The following is a 22,356-nucleotide window of genomic DNA, read 5'->3' as shown; positions in this document are numbered from 1 at the left end:
ATTGGAAGCATCGACTTCCACCACAAATGGCCGGCTAGAGTCGGGATGACGAAGGCAGGTGTCCAGCAAAAAGGATTCTTTGAGATCCTCGAAAGCTTCGCAGGCGGAATCAGGCCAATCCACCGCATTGGCTCCCTTCCGGGTAAGGGCAGTCAAAGGAGCCAGAATGCGGGAGTAATTGGGAATAAAATGTCTGTAGAAATTGGAAAAGCTGAGGAAGCGTTGCAACACTTTAAGACCCCTCGGCCGAGGCCAGTTCTTAATTGCAGCCACTTTCTTGGGATCCATTTGAAAGCCGGCTGCAGAGATGATGTAGCCCAGGAACGGCAGGGATGTCTTCTCGAAACTACATTTCTCAAGTTTTGCATACATACTATGCTATCTAAATATTTGGAGTACTTGACGGGCATGCTGATGGTGTGAAGGCAGGTCCTGGGAGTAGATTAGAATATCGTCAAGGTAGACAATTACGTAGGTGTTCAGAATTTCCCGTAGCACCTCATTCATCAGGTGCTGGAACACCGCCAGGGCATTACATAAGACGAAAGGCATCACAAGATATTCATAATGCCCGTCTCTGGTATTAAAAGTGGTTTTCCACTCGTCTCCAGGACGAATTCTGACTAAGTTGTAAGCACCTCGCAAATCCAACTTTGTAAAAATCTTTGCTCCCTGGAGCCTATCGAGGAGCTCCGGTATTAGCGGAAGGGGGTAGCGGTCCCGCTTAGTAATAGAATTAAGCCCTCAATAGTCAATACACGGTCTCAGCGAGCAGTCTTTCTTGCTGACAAAGAAGAAGCCTGCCCCTGCAGGCGACTTGGATGGGCGAATAAACCCCTTGGCCAGTTTTTCTGAAATATATTCGGACATGGCCCGGATTTCAGGTAATGACAGGGGATATACCCTTCCTCGAGGGGCATAACTCGGGTAGCAGGTCTATGGCCCAGTCATACGGGCGGTGCTGTGGAAGAATCTCCGCCTTGGTCTTGGAGAAAATGTCCGTGAAGTCCTCATAAGGACTAAGGGCAGAGTGCATCAACAGAAGTCCGGGAGCCTTAGGCATCTTCATACAATTGGCAAGACAGAAGGGGCTCCTCTTAACAATCTGTAGTGTATCCCACTGAAACGTGGGCGAGTGCTTCTGTAGCCACGGCAACCCTAGCACCACGGGGTGGACGGCCTTCTCCAACACTAAGAAGGCTATCTCCTCCGAATGGATCACCCCGGTGCAGACAGTAATGGGTGCCATGGACATCACAATGGGGCCTGTAAGGTGCGTCCCCTGGATGGAGGTAATTCGTAACGGGACCTCCCGTCTATACGTGGAATCCACAACTGGGAGACTAAGTCCTGCAGGATGAAATTACCCCCTGCTACCGAATCCAGGTATGTGATTGTCTCAATAGACCCTCCAGGGTATTCCAGGGTAATAGGCACGGTACATTGAGGAGCTGTAGCACAGCCTACGAGGAGCTCCTCCCGACCTCCTAGGCTCTTGCGTTTTCTGCATGCTCCTGGCAGCATGCCAAGAAATGGCCTTTTTGGGCACAATACAAGCACAGTCTCAACGAACGACGATGTTTTCTCTCTTCAGCAGAGAACAGGGCACGTCCCAGCTGCATAGCTTCTCAGGTGGGGACGTCTGTGTGAGAAGTCTTAGGAGAAGACTCGGGTCTCACAGAAGCAGAAGCGGGGCTGCGTTGGGACGTCTGCTGCTCCTTGGCCCTTTGTTGTAGGCGGCGATCAATGCGAGCAGCCATCTCTATCAAGGCGTTGAGGTCCTCCGGCAGATCTCGGGCAGCAATTTCATCTTTAATACGTCTGGATAGACCCTCCAAGAAGATGGCCTTAAGGCTACCTGCATACTCTGTTTTTAATGTAAACCGGTATGATTTGTATCTGATACAAGAATGTCGGTATATAAAAATGCAAAATAAATAAAATAAATAAATACCATCCTGCCAACCTACTTCCTGGGCTAAGTTCTGGAACTCCATAGCATAATCTGCCAAGGAGCGAGCCCCCTGACGGAGCTGTAGCAGTTCAGACGTAGCTGTAGCTACTCGAGCTGGCTCATCAAAAGAGAGTCGGAAGTTCGAGATGAACTGTTGTATATCCACTAGCGAGGAATCATTATGTTCCCAAAGGGGGGAGGCCCATACCAAGGCCTTCCCATTAAGCAGGGACAGGATATAGGCTACTTTCTCCGCATCCGTGGGGAACTGCCGGGGCAGCAGGGAGAACCGTATGAAACATTGGTTCAGGAAGCCGCGGCAGATCCTTGTATCTCCAGTGTAGCGAGAGGGTGCCGGTTGCTGAGTCACGGACAAGCCTTGTCCCTCAGGCGCCAGGCTAACGGCAGGCAGGGAATCCAGACGAGTGTATAGTTGTTCCACTGTAGCTGCCAGTGTATCAATGCAGTTAAGGTGCTGTAGCATTCGCTGGGTCATCCCAGGCAGATCCAGGGGACCAGTCACATCCACCAAGTCCATGGCATTGCAATCTGTTGTGGAGTCTCAGTTTAGTGGACCCTTGGGCCGACCTGCAAAAGACTAGGAATGGTGTTCAGCTGTCTCCAGGTAAACACAGGCCGGGAGACAGATGTTAGGCAGGATGTGGACGAAGGTCTTCACCCTGGAAGCTGGTGCTCCCCCGGGAGAAGCCTGTAGGAGCCCAGCCGCTGGGACTTAGGTGAGGTTTCACCCCTGGAAGCCGGAGCCCCCCCGGGAGGAGCCTATAGGAGCCCAGCCGCTGGGACTTAGGCGAGTTGTGGAACCGAGACAGGAGCAAGCAGGCTGGTGAACTGGAACCGGACAGAACTGTAGCTGGACTCGGGAACTGGAACCAGGCGGGAACTGTAGCAAGACTCGGGTACTGGAACCAGGCAGGAACTGTAGCAAGCAGGCAGGAACCAGGCAGGTACTGTAGCAGGTAGGAAAGGAGCGAGTTCAGGAAGACAACCCACTCCGGGGCACGGAGCAACTAGGAACCGCAAGGTAACCCTGTTGCAAGGCAAAGACTGAGTGTCCGCGGCCGGCTTATCAAGGCCGCGGCTTCTGACGTCAAGAATTGGGCGGAGTCACCAATGGCGGGAACGGGCCTAGAATGGCGTCCAACTTGCGCGCACGCCTAGGAACAGGGCGTCCATCGGAGGTTCCCCGGCGGCGTTGCTCCCACGGGGAGCAACGCCGCCGTGAACTTTTCCAACAGAAGCGGGAACGGGTCCAGGAACATGGAGGTAAGGGCCTGGTCGCAGCACTCGCGACCGGGATGGTAACAGTAGACCAGCCTTAATTCAGCCCTGTTGTCCTGCACTGCTTTTGTGGGGATGCTCCCTGACTCTAGCCAGCCTGACCATGACAGCATGATGGAATCGGATGTGGCTACCAGGGCTTTCCTGTCACAATATTCTCTATTGATACAATACCACTCACCAGTATCTGTCTGTCACATACTTAATCACGATGACCGACTGAGTTCACTTCAGTGCACAGCCTGCACTGCCAAATTGCCAAGCAGATTTAGCAACCTTCTTGTGACACAAACTCAGTTTCCATCTTTCTAGGGCTCTCTCTCACAATGGGGCCCTCATTTTCAGTTTTTATTTCTCCCCAAAAATTATAAAACAAAAATGATATTTACTGGAAAAAATGATAGCTTATTTAATTCACTCATTTCTCCCGTTTTTTCTTTATTGTGATAAACACTAATAAATTCCAAGGTAAAATAAAATAAAAACTGAAAACAAAGATTCCTACCCTCACATTGTTTGCAAAAATGTTTCTCTCAAATGCACATTCATACACGGTGTATGTTTGTATACTACTGATATACTCCTTTTACACATACCAAAAAATATCTGTAACAAGGAGAATAAACTAAGAAGGCTAGCAAGGCTAAGAAGGCTGCTCCTGTACTCCAATCTATTTCCCTTCCTCAGTGAGCAGGCAGAAAGCAGTACCACAGGCTTTATGTCACACAACTCACATAAAACTAAACCAATAGCCAATACAAATTTGCAATCACCACAATATTCAGACGCAGTAGTTGGTAATCAGAAGGAACTCATATTTTCATGACCTTCATAATAGGCATCATCGTAATTGCTTTTGCGTGTATAAACTCTGCCTTATGTTTAATCATTTGGTCATTTCAGTCCTGATTTAAACTTGCGTTTTTTAAAGAATTTTTTCTTGCACTTAAAAATTAAATGTCTTTTCTTAAAATGTGTTGTGCTAAATTCTGCACTTATCTTTAAGCCTCTTTTCGCTTCATCCACATTCATAGTTGTCTTGCTGAAATCCACAAGAAACAGATGACCCACTGGCGCCATCTGGCATATGGCGTATGGCCGGCGCCATTTTGTATGGCAAAACGACTCGAGCGTAGGAGGTCGTTCCCGGACCCCCGCTGGACTTTTGGCAAGTCTTGTGGGGGTCAGGAGGCCCCCCCAAGCTGGCCAAAAGTCCCTGGGGGTCCAGCGGGGGTCCGGGAGCGATCTCCTGCCGTGAATCGTTTTTCCGTACGGAAAATGGCGCTGGCCATACGCGTATGCCCGGCGCCATTTTCCGTACGGAAAATGGCGCCGGGAGGAGATCGACTGCAGGAGGTCGTTCCCGACCCCCGCTGGACTTTTGTCAAGTCTTGTGGGGGTCAGGAGGCCCCCCCAAGCTGGCCAAAAGTCCCTGGGGGTCCGGGAGCGATCTACTGCCGCGAAATCGATATAGAAATATACATCAGATCTAAAGAGATTACAAAAGCACCTGGACACTTTCATAGAAACAGATATAGAAATACACATCAGGTCTAAAGAGATTAGAAAAGCACCGGGACACTTTCATAGAAACAGATATAGAAATACACATCAGGTCTAAAGAGATTAGAAAAGCACCTGGACACTTTCATAGAAACAGATATAGAAATATACATCAGGTCTTAAGAGGTTACAAAAGCCCCTGGACACTTTCATAGAAACATATATAGAAATATACATCAGGTCTAAAGAGATTACAAAAGCACCTGGACACTTTCATAGAAACAGATATAGAAATATACATCAGGTCTTAAGAGGTTACAAAAGCCCCTGGACACTTTCATAGAAACATATATAGAAATATACATCAGGTCTAAAGAGATTACAAAAGCACCTGGACACTTTCATAGAAACAGATATAGAAATACACATCAGGTCTTAAGAGGTTACAAAAGCACCTGGACACTTTCCTAGAAACATATATAGAAATATACATCAGGTCTAAAGAGATTACAAAAGCACCTGGACACTTTCATAGAAACAGATATAGAAATACACATCAGGTCTTAAGAGGTTACAAAAGCACCTGGACACTTTCATAGAAACAGATATAGAAATATACATCAGGTCTAAAGAGATTACAAAAGCACCTGGACACTTTCATAGAAACATATATAGAAATATACATCAGGTCTAAAGAGATTACAAAAGCACCTGGACACTTTCATAGAAACAGATATAGAAATACACATCAGGTCTTAGATTACAAAAGCACCTGGACACTTTCATAGAAACCGATATAGAAATACACATCAGGTCTAAAGAGATTAGAAAAGCACCTGGACACTTTCATAGAAAGGACAATTTACTTCAGGAAGTTTGTTCTACAAAATTATGAGGAGCTTTCAAAAAAAAATGAAGTCCCCTCCCCAATGAGCTTATACTGCAATGGTGCCTTGTGCACTGACTGCAAAGACAGGGGAACCGGTGCCTGTTGTGAGGTGATTTTGCAAGGTGCTGGGGGACTGGCTTGTAAGGGACTCCAGCAAAGATTGCTGTCCTGAGAGAAGAGATTGGCAGCAGTTTGAATGAGGTGACAGCTTACAGAAAGTTTCCTTAATAAATCATAGAAGCAGTGTTCCAGCTAGACAAGGTCAGTCTGTCAGCAGGGTGACAGATCAGTGAGACTAGATTTCCCTAAATAAAGGTCATAAAGTCTGTGCTGAAAGTCCACTTTCCTTTCTGCCTCCAAACTAAACAGTAGTGCACTGTGGACCAATCAGAACCAGCTCCTTGCAGGAGTGAACTCCTGGTATGAAGTCAGGAGTTTGGCACAAGGAAAGGCAGTAACAGAGCAGATCAGGGTCAGAGTTTATGATGGGTGTGGAGAGCTGAATTGAGTGAGGGTTCAGACCCATAGACAGGAGGTTAGATGAGTTCACTCCCTGGGAGAAAAACCCTTTACAGAGGTTTCCCCACATCCAGATCCTGCTGCTCTGATCCAGACAGCAGGTAGGACTGAGCCTGAAGGGGAGAGAGAGCACAGATAAAGGAAGTAAAGTGACTGCTGAGGACTGGAGGGAATGGGAGAGGGGGGAATTGCTCAGATACCTATTGGAGCCCAGTAGTCAGTGCTTACATTTCTATTTGCAGCCCCCTCCTGCCTGATAGCCTGGGGCAGAGAGAGAGGGAGTTGTTCTGACTGCAGTGGGTCCTGCCAATCCTGAGGGTTGTTCCAGGCATAACAAGGGGATCCCTAGGATGGTGGAGAGTGGGCACAGAGGCTCCCTAGCCCCAGTTAATCACAGGCCCTCAATCCTATAGGTCTGCATTGTACTGTATAATAGGATTTCTTATGCTACAAAACTATTTAGATTCAAGTCACAAATATATTTCACATGAAAAGAAGTATTTGCCTTTATTTCCAGTCATTCAGGCAGGAGACAGTCAGAATACATTTCTGGTAAAACCAATGTTGCCTTTGCCAGCCACTCATTGGCTCCCTGCACATTTCCGCATACAGTTCAAGTTCCCTTTACTCACCTACAAGAGCCTTCACTCTGCTGCTCCTCACTCCCTCTCCTCTCTTACCTCTCCCTGCACCCCTCCTCATGAACTCTGCTCATGGGGCAAGTCTCTCTCTTATCTGGGTCCTCCTCCTCCTCCACTGCCACCTCTCAGCTCTGTGCTTTCCACCTTTCTTCACCAAATACTTCCTGAGTTTGAGTCTTGCTACCTCTCTGTCCTCATTCATATTCAGTGTGAAAAACACTGTTAAATCTTAACCTCTGATTAACCTTATAGCAGTCTTAATGATTGTAACCATTATTCTTAATACATGAAATCCTCAAAGTCTCTTTTGCTCTGTAGGATTGTCTTGATTAGAGTGTAAGCTCTTCAGAGCAGGGACTGTCTCATTTATTTTTGTGCAGCAGTGCATGTGTTGAGTAGTCATATAGAGGTAAGTAATAGTAGTAATATAAAATAAATACAATATACAATTTTATATGAGGTTTTCATTTTCCCCATACAACAGCGCTTCCCAAACTTCTATTCTGGAATTCCCAGAGAAACAGGTTTTCTGGTTATCCACAATGAGGTTAATAATCTAAAGGTTTGTCCTGCTACTTTGGAGGTTACCTGGAGAAATCTTGTAGCTGCAGCACAACCACTGACGGCTGCATTTTGTCAGGAGAAATTACTGCAGTTTAGCTGGATGAAAAGGGACAGCACTAGGAGAGTTCCCAGGGCAGTTTAAGTTTAGTTGTGCAGATACGATATTCACCACTGGTTGGCAAAAGTTACCTGGGTAATTCTGGTCAGTCAAAGAGCAGCCTCAGATTACCTGGATAACTTTATCTGGATATATTCAGCCACACTTTTATCTGGCTATATGAACTTTAAGGACTATGCATGAGACACATTTGCATAATATGTAGGTAAAGATACTATATTTTCCTGCAAAGAGAGATCATGCATGACACATCAAACTAGAAGAATCTGTAATACTTACACATTACAAGTATCTTCAAAATTATGTTCTCCGAGTGGGCCATGATCATCAACGTTTGATAAAGATAACTGCAAAATCCCACCCAGTATCAGGTCTCCATTCTGTGAGTAGTTTAAAATGCCCCAGTTTTTACCAGTGTTCAGTTTGCAGCCAGATCTGGGTTGTGACTTTTCTGTTGTAGGCTCCAGAGATGTTAATAAAAGCAGCATGACTTCCAGAAACATCAGGCCCTGTTAATCACTTGTATTACTCACTGCCCAGATCCTTCCTGACTGCTGGACTATCACATCTACTATACCCTGTGCAAAGTGCTCAACTCAGGGAGAATATCCCTTAGAATTTATATTTTACAGTGAATTATGAAGCAAGAGAAGCAGAATCTGTTCCTGACAAATGTTACTTTACAATCACTCCTATTGCCCTTCCTTTTATAGTGCAAGTATTTCAGGGTTTTTTCTCTAGAGCTCATTGTAGCATTAGAATATTTTCTATTAAAGACTACAACAATTATTCTCAGAAGAGCAGTAACATTTTAACTACTGGGTTAAGAAAGAATTAGTTACATCATCCCTTCTGCAAACCTTCAGAGAAATTAGAAGGTGATAAACATGTTTGTGGAATCTATGGGCCTATCTGTGAAGATATTATACAGGATTAAAGTTTGAAGAACATTATAATTTATTCCAAGAACTTTTACATGTTTTGATGTGTGCATGTGCGTTTCAGACAGAGAAGAGACACTGAAAGAAATAAAAATCATAGTAATTGTTATCTGCAATCAACTTCTGTATTATTTGGCTTTATTTATTCTCTGTTCTATGATCTTACTGCTCCAATAAACTTGCTATTAAATATTTGGGCTGTGCCTTCATTTTAAACAAAATAGGAAATGACAACAAAGTTTCCTATTTTGTTTCATTAAAGTTTGAAACTGAAACAAAAGGAAATTCAATAAAATTCCAAAGTTTTCTTTTTTCATTTTGAAAAAAAAAAGTGAGCCATCTGTCCTGGACCCAGGCCCAAGGCCGAGACCCAAAGCAAGAATCATGGTTACACCCAGGAACGATGCTGAGGTCTCACCAAGGCATAGGAAAGGCAAAACATAGGGGCTACAGCCTACACCCGGCTGCAAAACTGGAGTTTTGGCCTAGGCCCAGGCCCAACACTGGGGTCACTGTGTAGGTCAAGGCCAGGCCCAACACTGCAGCCCAGGCTGAGATCAGGGCTTAAGCCCTGGCCCAGAACCCCTGCATGGACCTGTGACTGATAACACCACAGTTCTGGAGGTGTTATGTCTAAACTACTTTCTGCGTTGCTCTGCTCCTACCATTCCAAGTTTTAAAAATTATTAACCCACATCACTTCTGCTGGCACTGCTGCGAGCCATTTTTGCCACATTACGGTGCCTGCTCAATACACTTTTCTGGGCACATGAAAGAAGTGGCAAATGCCTTTGGGGGTTAATGGCTGCCTTTCTCACTGCATTGCTCTGCTCCTACCAGTCTAGTTCCTAAGAGATAGCAGTGCCACTGCTGCTGCTGCTGCCATTGCAAACCGGTCTTGGTACCCTAGACTGCTTCTTTCACTGCTCCAGCTGCATTAAAAGTTCTTGCCAAATCCCCTTTCCCTACAATACCTGCTCATTTTTAATCTTGCCCTTCCCATACATTGCGTGCAAACATTCAGAAGCACTCCTCAGGCTTTTCATACCATTCTTCTTCTATGGTATCCACCTTCTTGCTAGCTCTTTCTCTTGCCATGGCTCTCCATTGTTCTACACACTCGCTGCACCGCACCATGAATTGTAACTGATCTCATACATTGCATGCAAACTTTCAGAAACACTCCTCAGGCTTTTCATACCATTCTTCCTCTATGGTATCCACCTTCTTGCTAGCTCTTTCTCTTGCCATGGCTCTCCATTGTTCTACACACTTGCTGCACCGCTCCATGAATTGTAACTGATCTCATACATTGCGTGCAAACTTTCAGAAGCACTCCTCAGGCTTTTCATACCATTCTTCTTCTATGGTATCCACCTTCTTGCTAGCTCTTTCTCTTGCCATGGCTCTCCATTGTTCTACACACTTGCTGCACCGCTCCATGAATTGTAACTGATCTCATACATTGCGTGCAAACTTTCAGAAGCACTCCTCAGGCTTTTCATACCATTCTTCTTCTATGGTATCCACCTTCTTGCTAGCTCTTTCTCTTGCCATGGCTCTCCATTGTTCTACACACTCGCTGCACCGCTCCATGAATTGTAACTGATCTCATGCATTGCGTGCAAACTTTCAGAAACACTCCTCAGGCTTTTCATACCATTCTTCTTCTATGATATCCACCTTCTTGCTAGCTCTATCTCTTGCCATGGCTCTCCATTGTTCTATACACTTGCTGCACCGCTCCATGAATTGTAACTGATCTCATGGACCATTCACAGTTCCACTGTACTGCACACATGAGTACCTTTGAAGTGCACAGCTTTGCTTACTCCATGAGATGAACACCACTGATAGTGATCTCCTCTATCTGAAGGGACCTGTTACTGGGTTGGATTACCCACATCACCACCCCTGTGAAGCTTCGCAAGGGGATCCTCCATGAAAAGGAGATTTCATTCTTTGTCTTAAGGAAGGCGATGCACCCAGTGGTTCAGGGTCTCCCATGGCTTCAGAGACACTCTCTATGCATAAGAGATGTTGCAGCTGGCCTCCTGGGGCCCCAATTGCCACATGACCTGTCTCTGTGATATGCCCCAATCCAGGTTTCTGTTGTGTTCCGCGCCCGTGGCCGTCCGCGGGCACGGCTCCCTACCTCCTCCCATGACCGGGCCGCCGGCGGCAGTGTCGGGGCAGACAGCCCTGCATCTAGGTCTGATGCCCCCGCGCGTCGCGTGGGCTACCAGGCTAGCTGCTGGGTCTGGAGCCATCCCTCGCGGCAGCTACTGCTTTCCTCCGCAGCCCAGGATCCAAGATGGCCACCGTCATCTTAGGCGCGAGGCCGCGCTTCCTCTCCAGATTTAATTACTCTCAGCTGAATCCTATCCACAGGGTCAGAGGAAGTATAAAAGGAGACTTCCTCTGACCGTTCCTTGACTTGGCAACGTCTCCTGCGAGTGTTGTTTGAGTCTGCTTGCTTCGGTGAGTTCCAGTGTCTTGACTCCTTGTTTCAGTTTCATCTTGGTGTTCCTGGTTCCTGACTTCAGATTGGCTGACGGTGATTCCCGGCTCCTGACTTTGGATTGGCTGACGGTGATTCCTGGTATCGACTTCGGATTGGCAAGCGGTGATTCCCTGGTGTGCAACTTCGGACTGGCAAGCAATGACCCTCTGGCACTCAACGTCGGACTTCTTCTAGACCACCGTCTCCAAGGGCCCACTTAAGTCCCAGTGGCCCGGGTCCCTATGGGCTCCTCCTGAGGGGACCGCGGGTCTCCAGGGTGAAGCTCCAGTTGGTCCTTGCACCGATACCCTGACCTCTCAAAGGTCCACCTAAGTCCCAGTGGTCGGGTCCCTACGGGCTCCTCCTGAGGGGACCGCAGACCACCAGTGGTGAAGACCGCTCGTCTGCTCAGTAGCTTCTGTCTTCACTGCCAAGGGTCGGCTGCTCTCCTCCTCTGTCCTGCCTCGCCACCCGACCAGAGAACCTATGGATCCTCCGCAAGGTGTAACATCCCCTCGTCGGCCCAAGGGTCCATAAGCCTAACAGTTTCTCCTTGCTACGATGCCTCTGGCCCTGCCAGCACAGTATGCAGGCTTCGCAGACCATTTCTCCAAGGAGAAGGCGGAGACACTCCCCAAACACCATCCATTTGACTGCGCCATAAACCTCCTTCCGGACTCCACGCACCGTCGGAGCCAAGTCTACTCGCTGTCACTTCCTGAGACCCAGGCTATGACCCAGTACATCCAGGTAAACCTTGACAGGAGTTTTTCATCCTTCCACCTCACCCACTGGTGCCGGCTTCTTCGTGACAAAAAATGACGAGACTCTGAGACCTTGCATCAACTACCGGGGGCTAAATGCCATCACCCACAAGGACAGATACCCACTTCCTCTCATTCCTGAGCTGCTGGACTGCCTCCAAGGGCTGAAGATATTCACTAAATTGGACCTTTGCAGGGCCTTGTGCACATCAAACCCGACCTTGTGCACATCAAAATTGGACCTTGTGCACATCAAACCCGGGGACAAGTGGAAAACCGCTTTCAACACTTGAGATGGCCACTACAAATACCTGGTGATGCCCTTCGGCCTATGCAATGCACCAGCGCTTTTCCAAAACATCATGAACGAGGTCTTTCATGATATGCTACACACCAGCATCATTGTTTACCTGGATGAAGTTCTCATTTACTCCAAGGACTTTCCAACATAAAGCCTAGAGTCCAACACGTCCTGCAATGCCTATGCAAGCATAAACTCTTCCCCAAGTTTGAGAAGTGCCTATTTGAATTTGACTTGTTCCCTGGGACTCATTGTCTCCACAATGGGCTTTCACATGGACCTGGAGAAGGTCTTCAGTATCCGGGAGTGGCCGCAGCCCTTGGGGCTCTGAACCCTGCAGTGCTTCCTTGGCTTTACTAATTTCTATAGACACTTTATTCCCCAGTACTCATGCCTGGTGGCACCCCTCACCACTCTCACTAAGAAGGGAGCCGACGGTCCCTTTTAACTGTTTTAACTTTAAGGAGTTAAAACAGGCCTTCCTTCAAGAGACCTGCTTCAGACACCCGGACCCATCACATCCATTCGTGGTGGAGGTGGACACCTCCGATATTGCCGTGAGGGCTATTCTCAGTCAAAACTCCATTAAAGGCAGCTAGTTGCCCTCCTCCTACTTCTCTCACAAGTTCACACCAGCAGAGAAGAACTATGGCATCGTGGACAAGGATCTATTCCCCATCAATATGGTCTTTGTGGAATGGCGGCAGTGGCTTAAGGGAGTGCAGCATCCCATCATAGTTCTTTCTGACCATAAGAACCTTGAATACCTCAGCCGAGCTCAAAGGTTGAAAACGCGCCAGGCCCGCTGTTCACTGTTCTTCAGCTGCTTTAATTTCATCCTTTGATACAGACCAGCCTTCAAGAGCGCCAGGGCCATTGCCCTGTCCAGGGCCTACGAGACAGACGACATCCCTACCTCACCTCAATACATTCTCGACCTTGTAAAGATCCTCTTGACCGCCACCCAGATGGTGCCCCAAGGGAAGACGGTCGTACCCCTCCGTCTTTGATGGAAGGTTCTGGCATGGTCCCATGATTCCCTCACTGCCGGGCATCCTGGAAGGGCATGTACTTTGTAGCTGCCATGGCGATATTACTTGTGGCCGCAGATGGAGTGAGATGCCTGTGCCTACGTCGACTTCTGCCTGACTTGTGCCCAGCGGAAACCCTTGACTGGGTGCCCCTGGGGACTCCTACAGTCCTTGCCTGGACCCACATAGCAACCAACATTGTAGTAGGGCTTCCCTCGTTGAACGGCAACCATGTCATCTGGGTGATCATCGATGGATTTTCCAAGATGGCACACTTCATCGCACTTCCCAAGCTTCCTTCGGCTCCCGAGCTGGCTCAATTATTCACACTGTATACGTTTATTTATCTCACAAAATATCCAATACATTCTATCTAGACACTTACTATCTAACCATTCCATCCATACTATCTCACACACTCACACTCATTAAAAACATTAATCATCTGTAAACATAGTGATCCTATAGATATCATACACTTGTAAATATCTGTAACTATCTGCAATATCCCCCAATATATTGCACCATTTCATTACTGTTTCATTATAATAGATATTGTTTCCCCATAGGTGAATTCAAATGAAATTGACTGAGGGCAGATAATTCTTTAAATCACTTCAATCTAAAGTCATCAAGGTATTCCAGATCGAAATGGATAAGAAAATTATTCCTTACCTGCTAATTTTCGTTCCTGTAGTACCATGGATCAGTCCAGACCGTGGGTTATGTCCCCAGTCCAGCAGATGGAGTCAGCACAAGCTTCGAGGGGGCGTCACCATATATACCACTACCCCCTCTGCAGGAGTTCAGTATCGAGTATATCAAAGCCCGAGTAGAAACCCCCTCTGGATCAAGTTTGTATGAACAGTCAATGAGTAACGATTGTAAAACTCAACAATTAACGGTAGACATCCTACCAACTTGTAGGGAGCTGTGAAAACATTGAAAAGGAAAAACTGTGAAACACAGAACATTGTGATAATGGACGTAGAGTAGAGTCGAGCAGGAAAAAGTACTCAAACGCGGTGGGCGTCTGGACTGATCCATGGTACTACAGGAACGAAAATTAGCAGGTAAGGAATAATTTTCTTTTCCCTGTACGTACCTGGATCAGTCCAGACCGTGGGATGTACCCAAGCTTCCCTAAATCGGGTGGGGTCCTGCGAGACCTGCTCCGAGAACCTGCTCGCCAAAATGTCCCGAGACTGAAGAGGCGAGGTGCAGACGATAGTGCCTCGAGAACGTGTGCAATGATTTCCAGGTAGCTGCTCTACAGATTTCCTGAGTAGAGACCGAGCGAGCCTCCGCCCAGGAAGCCGCCTGAGAACGTGTAGAATGAGCTACAATGCCGGGTGGGGGAGTCCGCCCCGCCCCAATGTAGGAAGCGGCAATGCTCGCCTTCAGCCATCTTGCAATGGTCGTCTTCGAGGCCTGAGAACCCTTCTTGGGACCGGACCAAAGCACGAAGAGATGGTCAAAAATCCGGAACTCATTGTTAGCCTCCAGATAGAGACGCAGAGTGCGCTTGACATCCAAGAGTCGAAGAGCCTTCGGCTCGGAGGAAGAAAAGGACGGCAATTCCACCGTCTGGTTCACATGGAATGCAGACACCACCTTCGGAAAGAACGATGGAACGGTGCGAAGCGACACTTCAGAGTCGGAGAAACGCAGATAAGGCTCTCTACACGACAGAGCCTGCAACTCCGAAATGCGGCGAGCGGAACAGATGGCCACCAGGAATACCGTCTTGAGGGTGAGATCTTTGATCGTCGCACCGCGCAGTGGCTCGAACGGTGGGCCCGACAGGGAGCGAAGCACAAGGTTGAGACTCCAGGATGGACAAGGGTCCCGTAACGGAGGCCGTAAATGCTTGACACCCTTGAGGAAACGAGCAATGTCCGGGTGCTGTAGCAGAGAGCCCCCATCGCGCAACAGCGAACCCAAGGCGGCCACCTGTACCCGTAGGGAATTATAGGCGAGCCCTTTGTCCACCCCCGCCTGTAAAAACTGAAGGATCTGAGGAACAGAAGCCTTAGTGGGTCTCGTGTCCTGGCTGGCACACCACAGCTCGAATACCTTCCAGACTCGAACATAGGCCACTGACGTCGATGTCTTACGTGCCCGCAGCAGCGTGGATACTACCGCCTCCGGGTAGCCCCGGCGTCGGAGGCGGCGCCTCTCAAAAGCCATGCCGCAAGACAGAAGAGTTCTGCTTGATCAAAAAATACCAGACCCTGACGCAGGAAACGGGGGAGGTGTCCCAGTCTGATTGGCCCGTCGATCACCAGCTGTAGTAGGTCCGCAAACCAGGGCCGCCGGGGCCATTCTGGGGCGATGAAAATCACGGTCCCCTGATGGCTTTCTATTCTGCGGAGCATCCTGCCCACCAGGGGCCATGGCGGAAATGCGTAGAGTAGAAGATGTGGTGGCCACGGAAGGGCCAGAGCATCCACTCCCTCTGCGCCGCGCTCCCTCCGGCGACTGAAGAAGTGTGCTGCCTTGGCGTTGAGAGCGGAGGCCATCAGATCTAAGTGGGGGGCTCCCCACCGATGGACGAGAAGGTGCATCGCGTCCTCGGACAGAGACCACTCTCCGGGGTCCAGCAGTTGGCGACTGAGGAAGTCCGCCTGAACATTGTCCACTCCGGCGATGTGCGAGGCCGCTAGCCGGACGAGATGACGCTCTGCCCATTGCATCAGCAGCGCCGCCTCTAGCGCGACCTGCCGGCTGCGCGTGCCGCCTTGGCGGTTGATGTAGGCCACGGTGGTAGCGTTGTCTGAAAGGATTCTGACCTCCCGGTTCCGAAGAAGCGGCAGGAAATGTCGCAGAGCTAGCCTGACCGCCCTGGTTTCCAGACGGTTGATGGACCACTTCGCCTCCAGCGCGGACCACGTCCCCTGCGTGGCGCTTCGATCGCAGACTGCTCCCCAGCCCACTAGACTGGCATCGGTGGTCACCACCACCGAATTTGGCAGATCGAGAGACACGCCGCCGGCCAGGTTTGACGGATCTAGCCACCAGCCCAGACTGTCTCTGGCCTTCTGCGGAAGCGGGAGGATCATCTGGTAGTCCTGCGAAGTCGGTTTCCAACGGGAGAGGAGCGCCCACTGCAGGGGCCGGAGATGCGCAAACGCCCAAGGGACCATGTCGATGGTGGAGCCCATCACTCCCAGGAGCTGTAGGTAGTCCCAGGAGGTGGGATCTTGCAAGGCAGAGAACCGTTGTACATGATCCCACAAAGAGTGCGCCTTGTCCTGACGCAGAAAGACTTTGCCCAGCCGGGTGTCGAAGGTCGCCCCCAAAAATCCAAGCACTGTGAGGGTACGAGGGAGCTCTTGGAGAAGTTCACTACCCATCCCAGGGACTGCAGGAACTGCACCACCCTGGTTACCGCTGCTTGTCCCTGGCTGAAGGACTTCGCTCGGATGAGCCAATCGTCCAGATAGGGATGGACCAGCACGCCCTCCTTTCGAAGGGCTGCCGCCACAACTACCATGATCTTGGTAAAGGTACGCGGTGCCGTCGCCAATCCGAACGGGAGAGCTATGAACTGGAAATGCTGGTCCAGGATCTTGAACCGGAGGAGCCGGTGATGGTCCGGATGAATGGGAATGTGCAGGTAGGCCTCCGTGAGATCCAGGGAGGCGAGGAACTCCCCTCGATGTACCACCGCAATCACAGACCGCAGCGTTTCCATGCGAAATCGGACCACTCAGAGGGACTTGTTGACCTCCTTTAGGTTCAGGATGGGCCGGAAGGAACCGTCCTTCTTTGGCACTACGAAGTAGATGGAATAGTGGCCCGAGCCCACCTCTCCGAAGGGCACGGGTGCGATAGCGCCAATCTCCTGAAGTCTGTCCAGCGTCGACTGCACCGCCCTTCTCTTGAACGCCGAGCCACAGGGGGAGAAAATGAACCTTGACTGCGGGGGACGGACAAATTCCAATGCGTAGCCGTGTTCTATGGTGTCCAGGACCCACTGGTCCGAGGTGATCTGCGCCCACTCCTTGTAGAAAAACGCCAACCGACCCCCTATCCTGGGAACGGCAGAGTGGGCGAGCCTGACATCATTGTGAGGCCTTCAGAGAGGGGTTACCTGCACCGGGGGCGGTGCGTGCGGGCCTTCGTCTGCGAAAGGAACGCGACCAGGTCTGTGGCCTGGAGGCGGCGGGTCTAGCGCCCGATGGCCTGTAGCTCCTGTAGCGCCGCTGCGCCCTAGCTCTGGTTCGGGAAGAGGCATACGCTCTAGAAGGACGATATCTATCCTCCGGCAGATGATGAACAGCGTTTTCCCCCAAAGACTTGATGATTTGATCCAGGTCCTCCCCGAAGAGGAACTTACCTCTGAATGGAAGGGAGCCCAGACTCGACTTGGAGGATGTATCCGCCGCCCAGTTGCGAAGCCAGAGCAGGCGCCGTGCCGCCACTACCGACACCATGGATCTCGCCAGGACCCGAAACAGGTAGTACGAGGCATCCGCCCCGTACGCCACCGCCGCTTCTAGCCTATCCGCCTGGGCGGCCTCATCGGCGGGCAGGTCCTGCGACGTGAGAAGTTGTTGTACTCAGAGAAGGCTAGTTCGCTGAGCAAGCGAACTGCACATCACCGCCCGCATACCCAGGGCGGAAACCTCGAAGACCTTCTTGAGAAAAACTTCCAACTTGCGATCTTGTGTGTCCCGCAAGCCCGCTCCACCCATCACTGGTATAGTCATCCTCTTCGTGACTGCCGACACAGCGGAGTCCACTTTTGGAACCTTGATGAGTTCCAGGAAATCCTCAGGCAGTGGATACAGCTTCTCCATGGCCCGGCTGACCTTTAGGGAAGCCTCCGGTGTATCCCATTCCCTAGTGAGAAGTTGCAGGAACGACTCATGAATTGGAAAAACCCGGGCCCTCGGTCGAAGGGCCGCCAAGACCGGATCCCCCTTCTTTGAAGATGTTACGACGGCGGGAGCCACTGGAGCGGGTGGGTCCGGGGGCGGGTCCAGATCCAATTCCTGTATGATCTGTGGAATGAGATCATCTAGCTCTTCCCTCTGAAAGAGGCGTAGGGTACGCGGGTCATCCCCCTCAGTCATTCCGTCCCCTTGCCCCAAATCCGGACTCGCAGGGCCGTGTCCGGCCGGGACCGCAGCCGCCCCCGCTGCAGCGGGTGTCAGACGGACCCGGGAGGGGGACCGGAGGGGCCCCCATCACCACCGGGTCAGGGGGATTCGGTGCAGGAGGTGCAATCCTGGGCATCTTCGCCGGGGGAGGCCCCGTGGGAGTTTCCAATCCCTGTAAGTAGGCAGTGTGCATAAGCAGCACAAACTCCGGGGAAAACCCCGGCCTGCCCGGGGGGGCCCCGGAGGACGAAGGTTCTGTTGCTCCCTGGGTGTGAGAGCCTTGCTGTGGCAACAGAATCGGGGAGAAACTGTCGACAAAATCATTGACTCCCTGCGCTGCCTGCGTTTCCTCAGCGCGCTGAGAATTTAAAATGGCCGCCGTTCCCGCCCGGGCAACGATGAAAAAAATGAAAATTCGCGGAGGGACTGCGAGGTGCCTTCCCCCCCGGGAAGGCACCGTGCGCAGATGCCCTCGCGGGAAATCCGGGACCCCGGCTCGCCGCAGGCCGAACAGTGCGACGGCCGCGGCATCGGGTCTCCCGGCAAAAATAAAAAGTAAAAACTAAGAGCCTCGGGGGAGGCCAAGAGCATGGGAAACAGTCGCGGGGGGGCCCGGTCGGCCTGCACTGCCCGCTGTCCCAGAGCGCAAGTAGGTGCCGCGGGGGGGGGGCCTGCTCGGCCGCGCTGCCCGGTCGATTAGTCCCTCCCTGCCAGTTCCAGCAGCCCACGCGGTTCACAACGGCCCGGGGAATAGGGAACACCGCGGAGAGGCCGGCCCCACCGGCTTCCGCGAGGCACCACACCGAGGAGGCTGAAAAGGAAAACTAACACAATACTAAAACAAAACTTACCCCCGGTCTGAGAAACCAAGCACGCGGGAGACAGCACAGAAGCAGGAGAGAAACAAAGCCACGCCTCCCCAAAAATTGACAGCTAATTTTTTTTTTTTTTTTTTTGAAAACTTGATCCAAAGTGCTAGAAATCAGAGAGAAATCAGATGGAAATCAGAAGAAAAGAAGGCAGAAGAAAGGAATCCCTGCCAGATTGGGGAAACTCCGATTCCCCTACTCGCATCTGCTGGAGTCAGAAGATACTGAACTCCTGCAGAGGGGGTAGTGGTATATATGGTGACGCCCCCTCGAAGCTTGTGCTGACTCCATCTGCTGGACTGGGGACATAACCCACGGTCTGGACTGATCCAGGTACGTACAGGGAAATTATCTTTTCAGTCTGCAGCAGTCTCAAATTCCTTCCAGTCCACCACGATCAAACTCCTCCCGGTCCGACAAAGATCTTTGTTTCACCCCCGACCTGCGGCTTCCTCAGGGACTTAGTTAACGTAACAGCATTTACTTCCCACACCTACTTCCAAACATAAACACAATATTAACTCTTTTATAACTATCACTTCACACACCAATATTTTGTGATATAATTCACCGATACTAACCTTAAAATCCCAATTTCTCAACACACGAGTTTATTCTTTCAAAAACTCCATCTTATAATATCAGCATATCCATTATAATTTCAGCGTTAGCCTCAATTTTCTTTCTGCTTATCTAAAAACCAAACAGGCAAGCATAAACTCCTCTCACCCTTTTATCGGAGACAAAATGCAAACTTATAGACTAGAACACAGCCCACAACCTCTGCTCATATATTGTATTCACAATTCACCAGAATCAACAGGTATCACGTGCCAAAGAACGTCATAACGTCAAATCACTTCCTCCTTCTTTATATACACCCAGCCTTCCACTTCTAATTGAAACATTGCAGGTATTAAACACTAGCACTCTAACACCGGACAGCTCATTATGTCACATTAAGGAATGCACTCCATTCAATGGGCTATTTAAACCTCCAGGTGCAACAGTTCCCCATTTAAAAATGAAACGCTGCTCGATCCATCTCAACATTGCCGACAAATTGCCCCCATTTGATAAATAAACTCTCTTGATAAAAAAATGTGATGTCATCCACAGTGTGTTCACATTGCGCCCAATGATCAACTAAGGGGGCATTAGCTTTTAAAGATTTAATCCTGCTTCTGTGTTCAATAATTTGCAACCGAATTGCCCTAGTAGTTTGTCCAATGTATACTATGTTGAGGATACGGACTGCCTGAAGTCGTGTCCACTAATGTTGCTTCATGGCATAACAACACGCATATAAGTAGAGTTTCAAGATACAACAGTGGTGTTTTTCAATATAGTCCATTTTTTCAGCCGATATATGACACTGTGACATTGGCCCTGCAGGCATATCCTCAGTCCTGCTTAATTTGATTACCCCTGAGGCAGCTCTATATAAAAGAGCGAAACTCGGCCAGAGTCGGGCATATTTCAATAAAGGGCTTTTTCCATCATCCGATTCTCATTTTCTTCACTGCTACACAGCTAACTGGATCGGCTTCCGCTTTGCTTTTTGGGCTCAAATCTTCCCTACATGAGTAGCATACTCCACTACTCAGGATGGATAAGTTACTTTTAAAACTAAGGGGTTAATCATGATAATGTGGGCATTGTCACAATGATGTAACTTGTATTACACACTCTGACTAACAAAATACATGCCGGAAAGCAACTATTACATCTGGTGTCTTGGAAAAATGTGCACAAAAATATTTAATGTTCCTTAGTATGGGTTCCATTATCTTAATGCTGTCCGTTTCAGTCAGTCCCACAAATATGTTTATATCAAGGTTACAATACCAACTTTAGTAGCTCTAACTGACAATGTTCTGATTTAGAAAAGCAAAATTAATGTGAAGGGGTATGCAAGCATAATATACTTATGAGAGGCAAAAAGCTATATGATGTGTTTGAGAACCCAACGGTAAATTTTGACCATACAAAGATATTAGCCATGGTAGAGCTTGCTATATAAAACATCATTCATATCAAACGTATTATTTAGAAATCCTATCGTGGTGAATGGGAAGGACTCAAAAATCATGGAAATATTATCACTCACTGTGCAATGCCGTGTGTTGAGTCAAAAGTGAAATCAACTCATTGAGTCTGAACCATGGCTGTAAACTCTGGCAGGGAACTGTAAAGAAACAAATGTCTTGCATAGAAATATAAAACTATAAAGGAGTGATTTAAAGTCTCAACTGATGCGACAGTACTGACCTGCAACGCGTTGTAAAATTGAGCTGGTATTTGGTGAGACGGGGGTATTTAAATGTGTTCTCGTGATATCTCAATGAAAAGACCACCAAGAAACAAAACCAGTATAATGCAGTTACTGAGTGGGACCTGACTAGTCCTTCTGTGTACTTTGGAACGATTCTGGAATTAGTAAGAACATAAGAACATAAGAAAATGCCATACTGGGTCAGACCAAGGGTCCATCAAGCCCAGCATCCTGTTTCCAAAAGTGGCCAATCCAGGCCATAAGAACCTGGCAAGTACCCAAAAACTAAGTCTATTCCATGTAACCATTGCTAATGGCAGTGGCTATTCTCTAAGTGAACTTAATAGCAGGTAATGGACTTCTCCTCCAAGAACTTATCCAATCCTTTTTTAAACACAGCTATACTAACTGCACGAACCACATTCTCTGGCAACAAATTCCAGAGTTTAATTGTGCGTTGAGTAAAAAAGAACTTTCTCCGATTAGTTTTAAATGTGCCCCATGCTAACTTCATGGAGTGTCCCCTAGTCTTTCTACTATCCCCCTTGTGCGCGCCGACCCCAGATTTTATACGCGCGGCTACGCACGTATCTTATAAAATCCAGCGTACTTTTGTTCGCGCCTGCTGCGCGAACAAAAGTACGCGCTCACGCAAGTATTTAAAATCTACCCCAGCATGTTTCCAACATCGTCATCACATGTCCCAAGTCCCGAACATATGAGAGGAGTGCCTCAACAAATGGACGTAACATTTGATCTTCTGTCCCTCCTGCAGCGCACAGTTCGAACATCATCTAATACAAGAGGAACAAAAGAGGGCCTCATCCCATAGTGGCCAAATAAGAGAGGTGGGAAGCCTTGAGTGTGTGTGTTTGTGTACGAGAGAATATGAGCATACATGTTAGACTCTGTGAGGCAGATTTTAAAACCTGTGTGGGGGCATAGATTTGTTCACGCAACCCAGCGCGAACAAATCTACGCCCAATTTTATAACATGCGCGCGCAGCCGCACGCATGTTATAAAATCCAGGGTCGGCACACGCAAGGGGGTGCACAATTGTGCAACTTGCGAGCGCC

At 49.1% G+C, this 22,356-nt stretch overlaps 1 protein-coding gene across 2 annotated transcripts in view; it reads right to left on the bottom strand.

The window, feature by feature from the left end:
- Positions 1 to 8,147, bottom strand: part of LOC115078705 (vomeronasal type-2 receptor 26-like) — a 163,133-nt gene extending 154,986 nt beyond the window's left edge. For both annotated transcript variants that reach the window (XM_029581681.1, XM_029581682.1), the window contains exon 1: positions 7,767 to 8,147. In XM_029581681.1, the coding sequence (XP_029437541.1) occupies positions 7,767 to 7,990 (224 nt within the window). In that variant the 5' untranslated portion in view covers positions 7,991 to 8,147. The remainder of the gene's footprint in view (positions 1 to 7,766) is intronic.
- Between the last annotated feature and the right edge of the window lie 14,209 nt (positions 8,148 to 22,356).

The sequence above is a fragment of the Rhinatrema bivittatum genome, chromosome 16 (genome assembly GCF_901001135.1).
Source record: "Rhinatrema bivittatum chromosome 16, aRhiBiv1.1, whole genome shotgun sequence".
In the NCBI taxonomy this organism is placed as follows: domain Eukaryota; kingdom Metazoa; phylum Chordata; class Amphibia; order Gymnophiona; family Rhinatrematidae; genus Rhinatrema; species Rhinatrema bivittatum.
The sequence above is the reverse complement of the archived record's forward strand: the minus strand, read 5'-3'. Positions and strand labels throughout refer to the sequence as shown.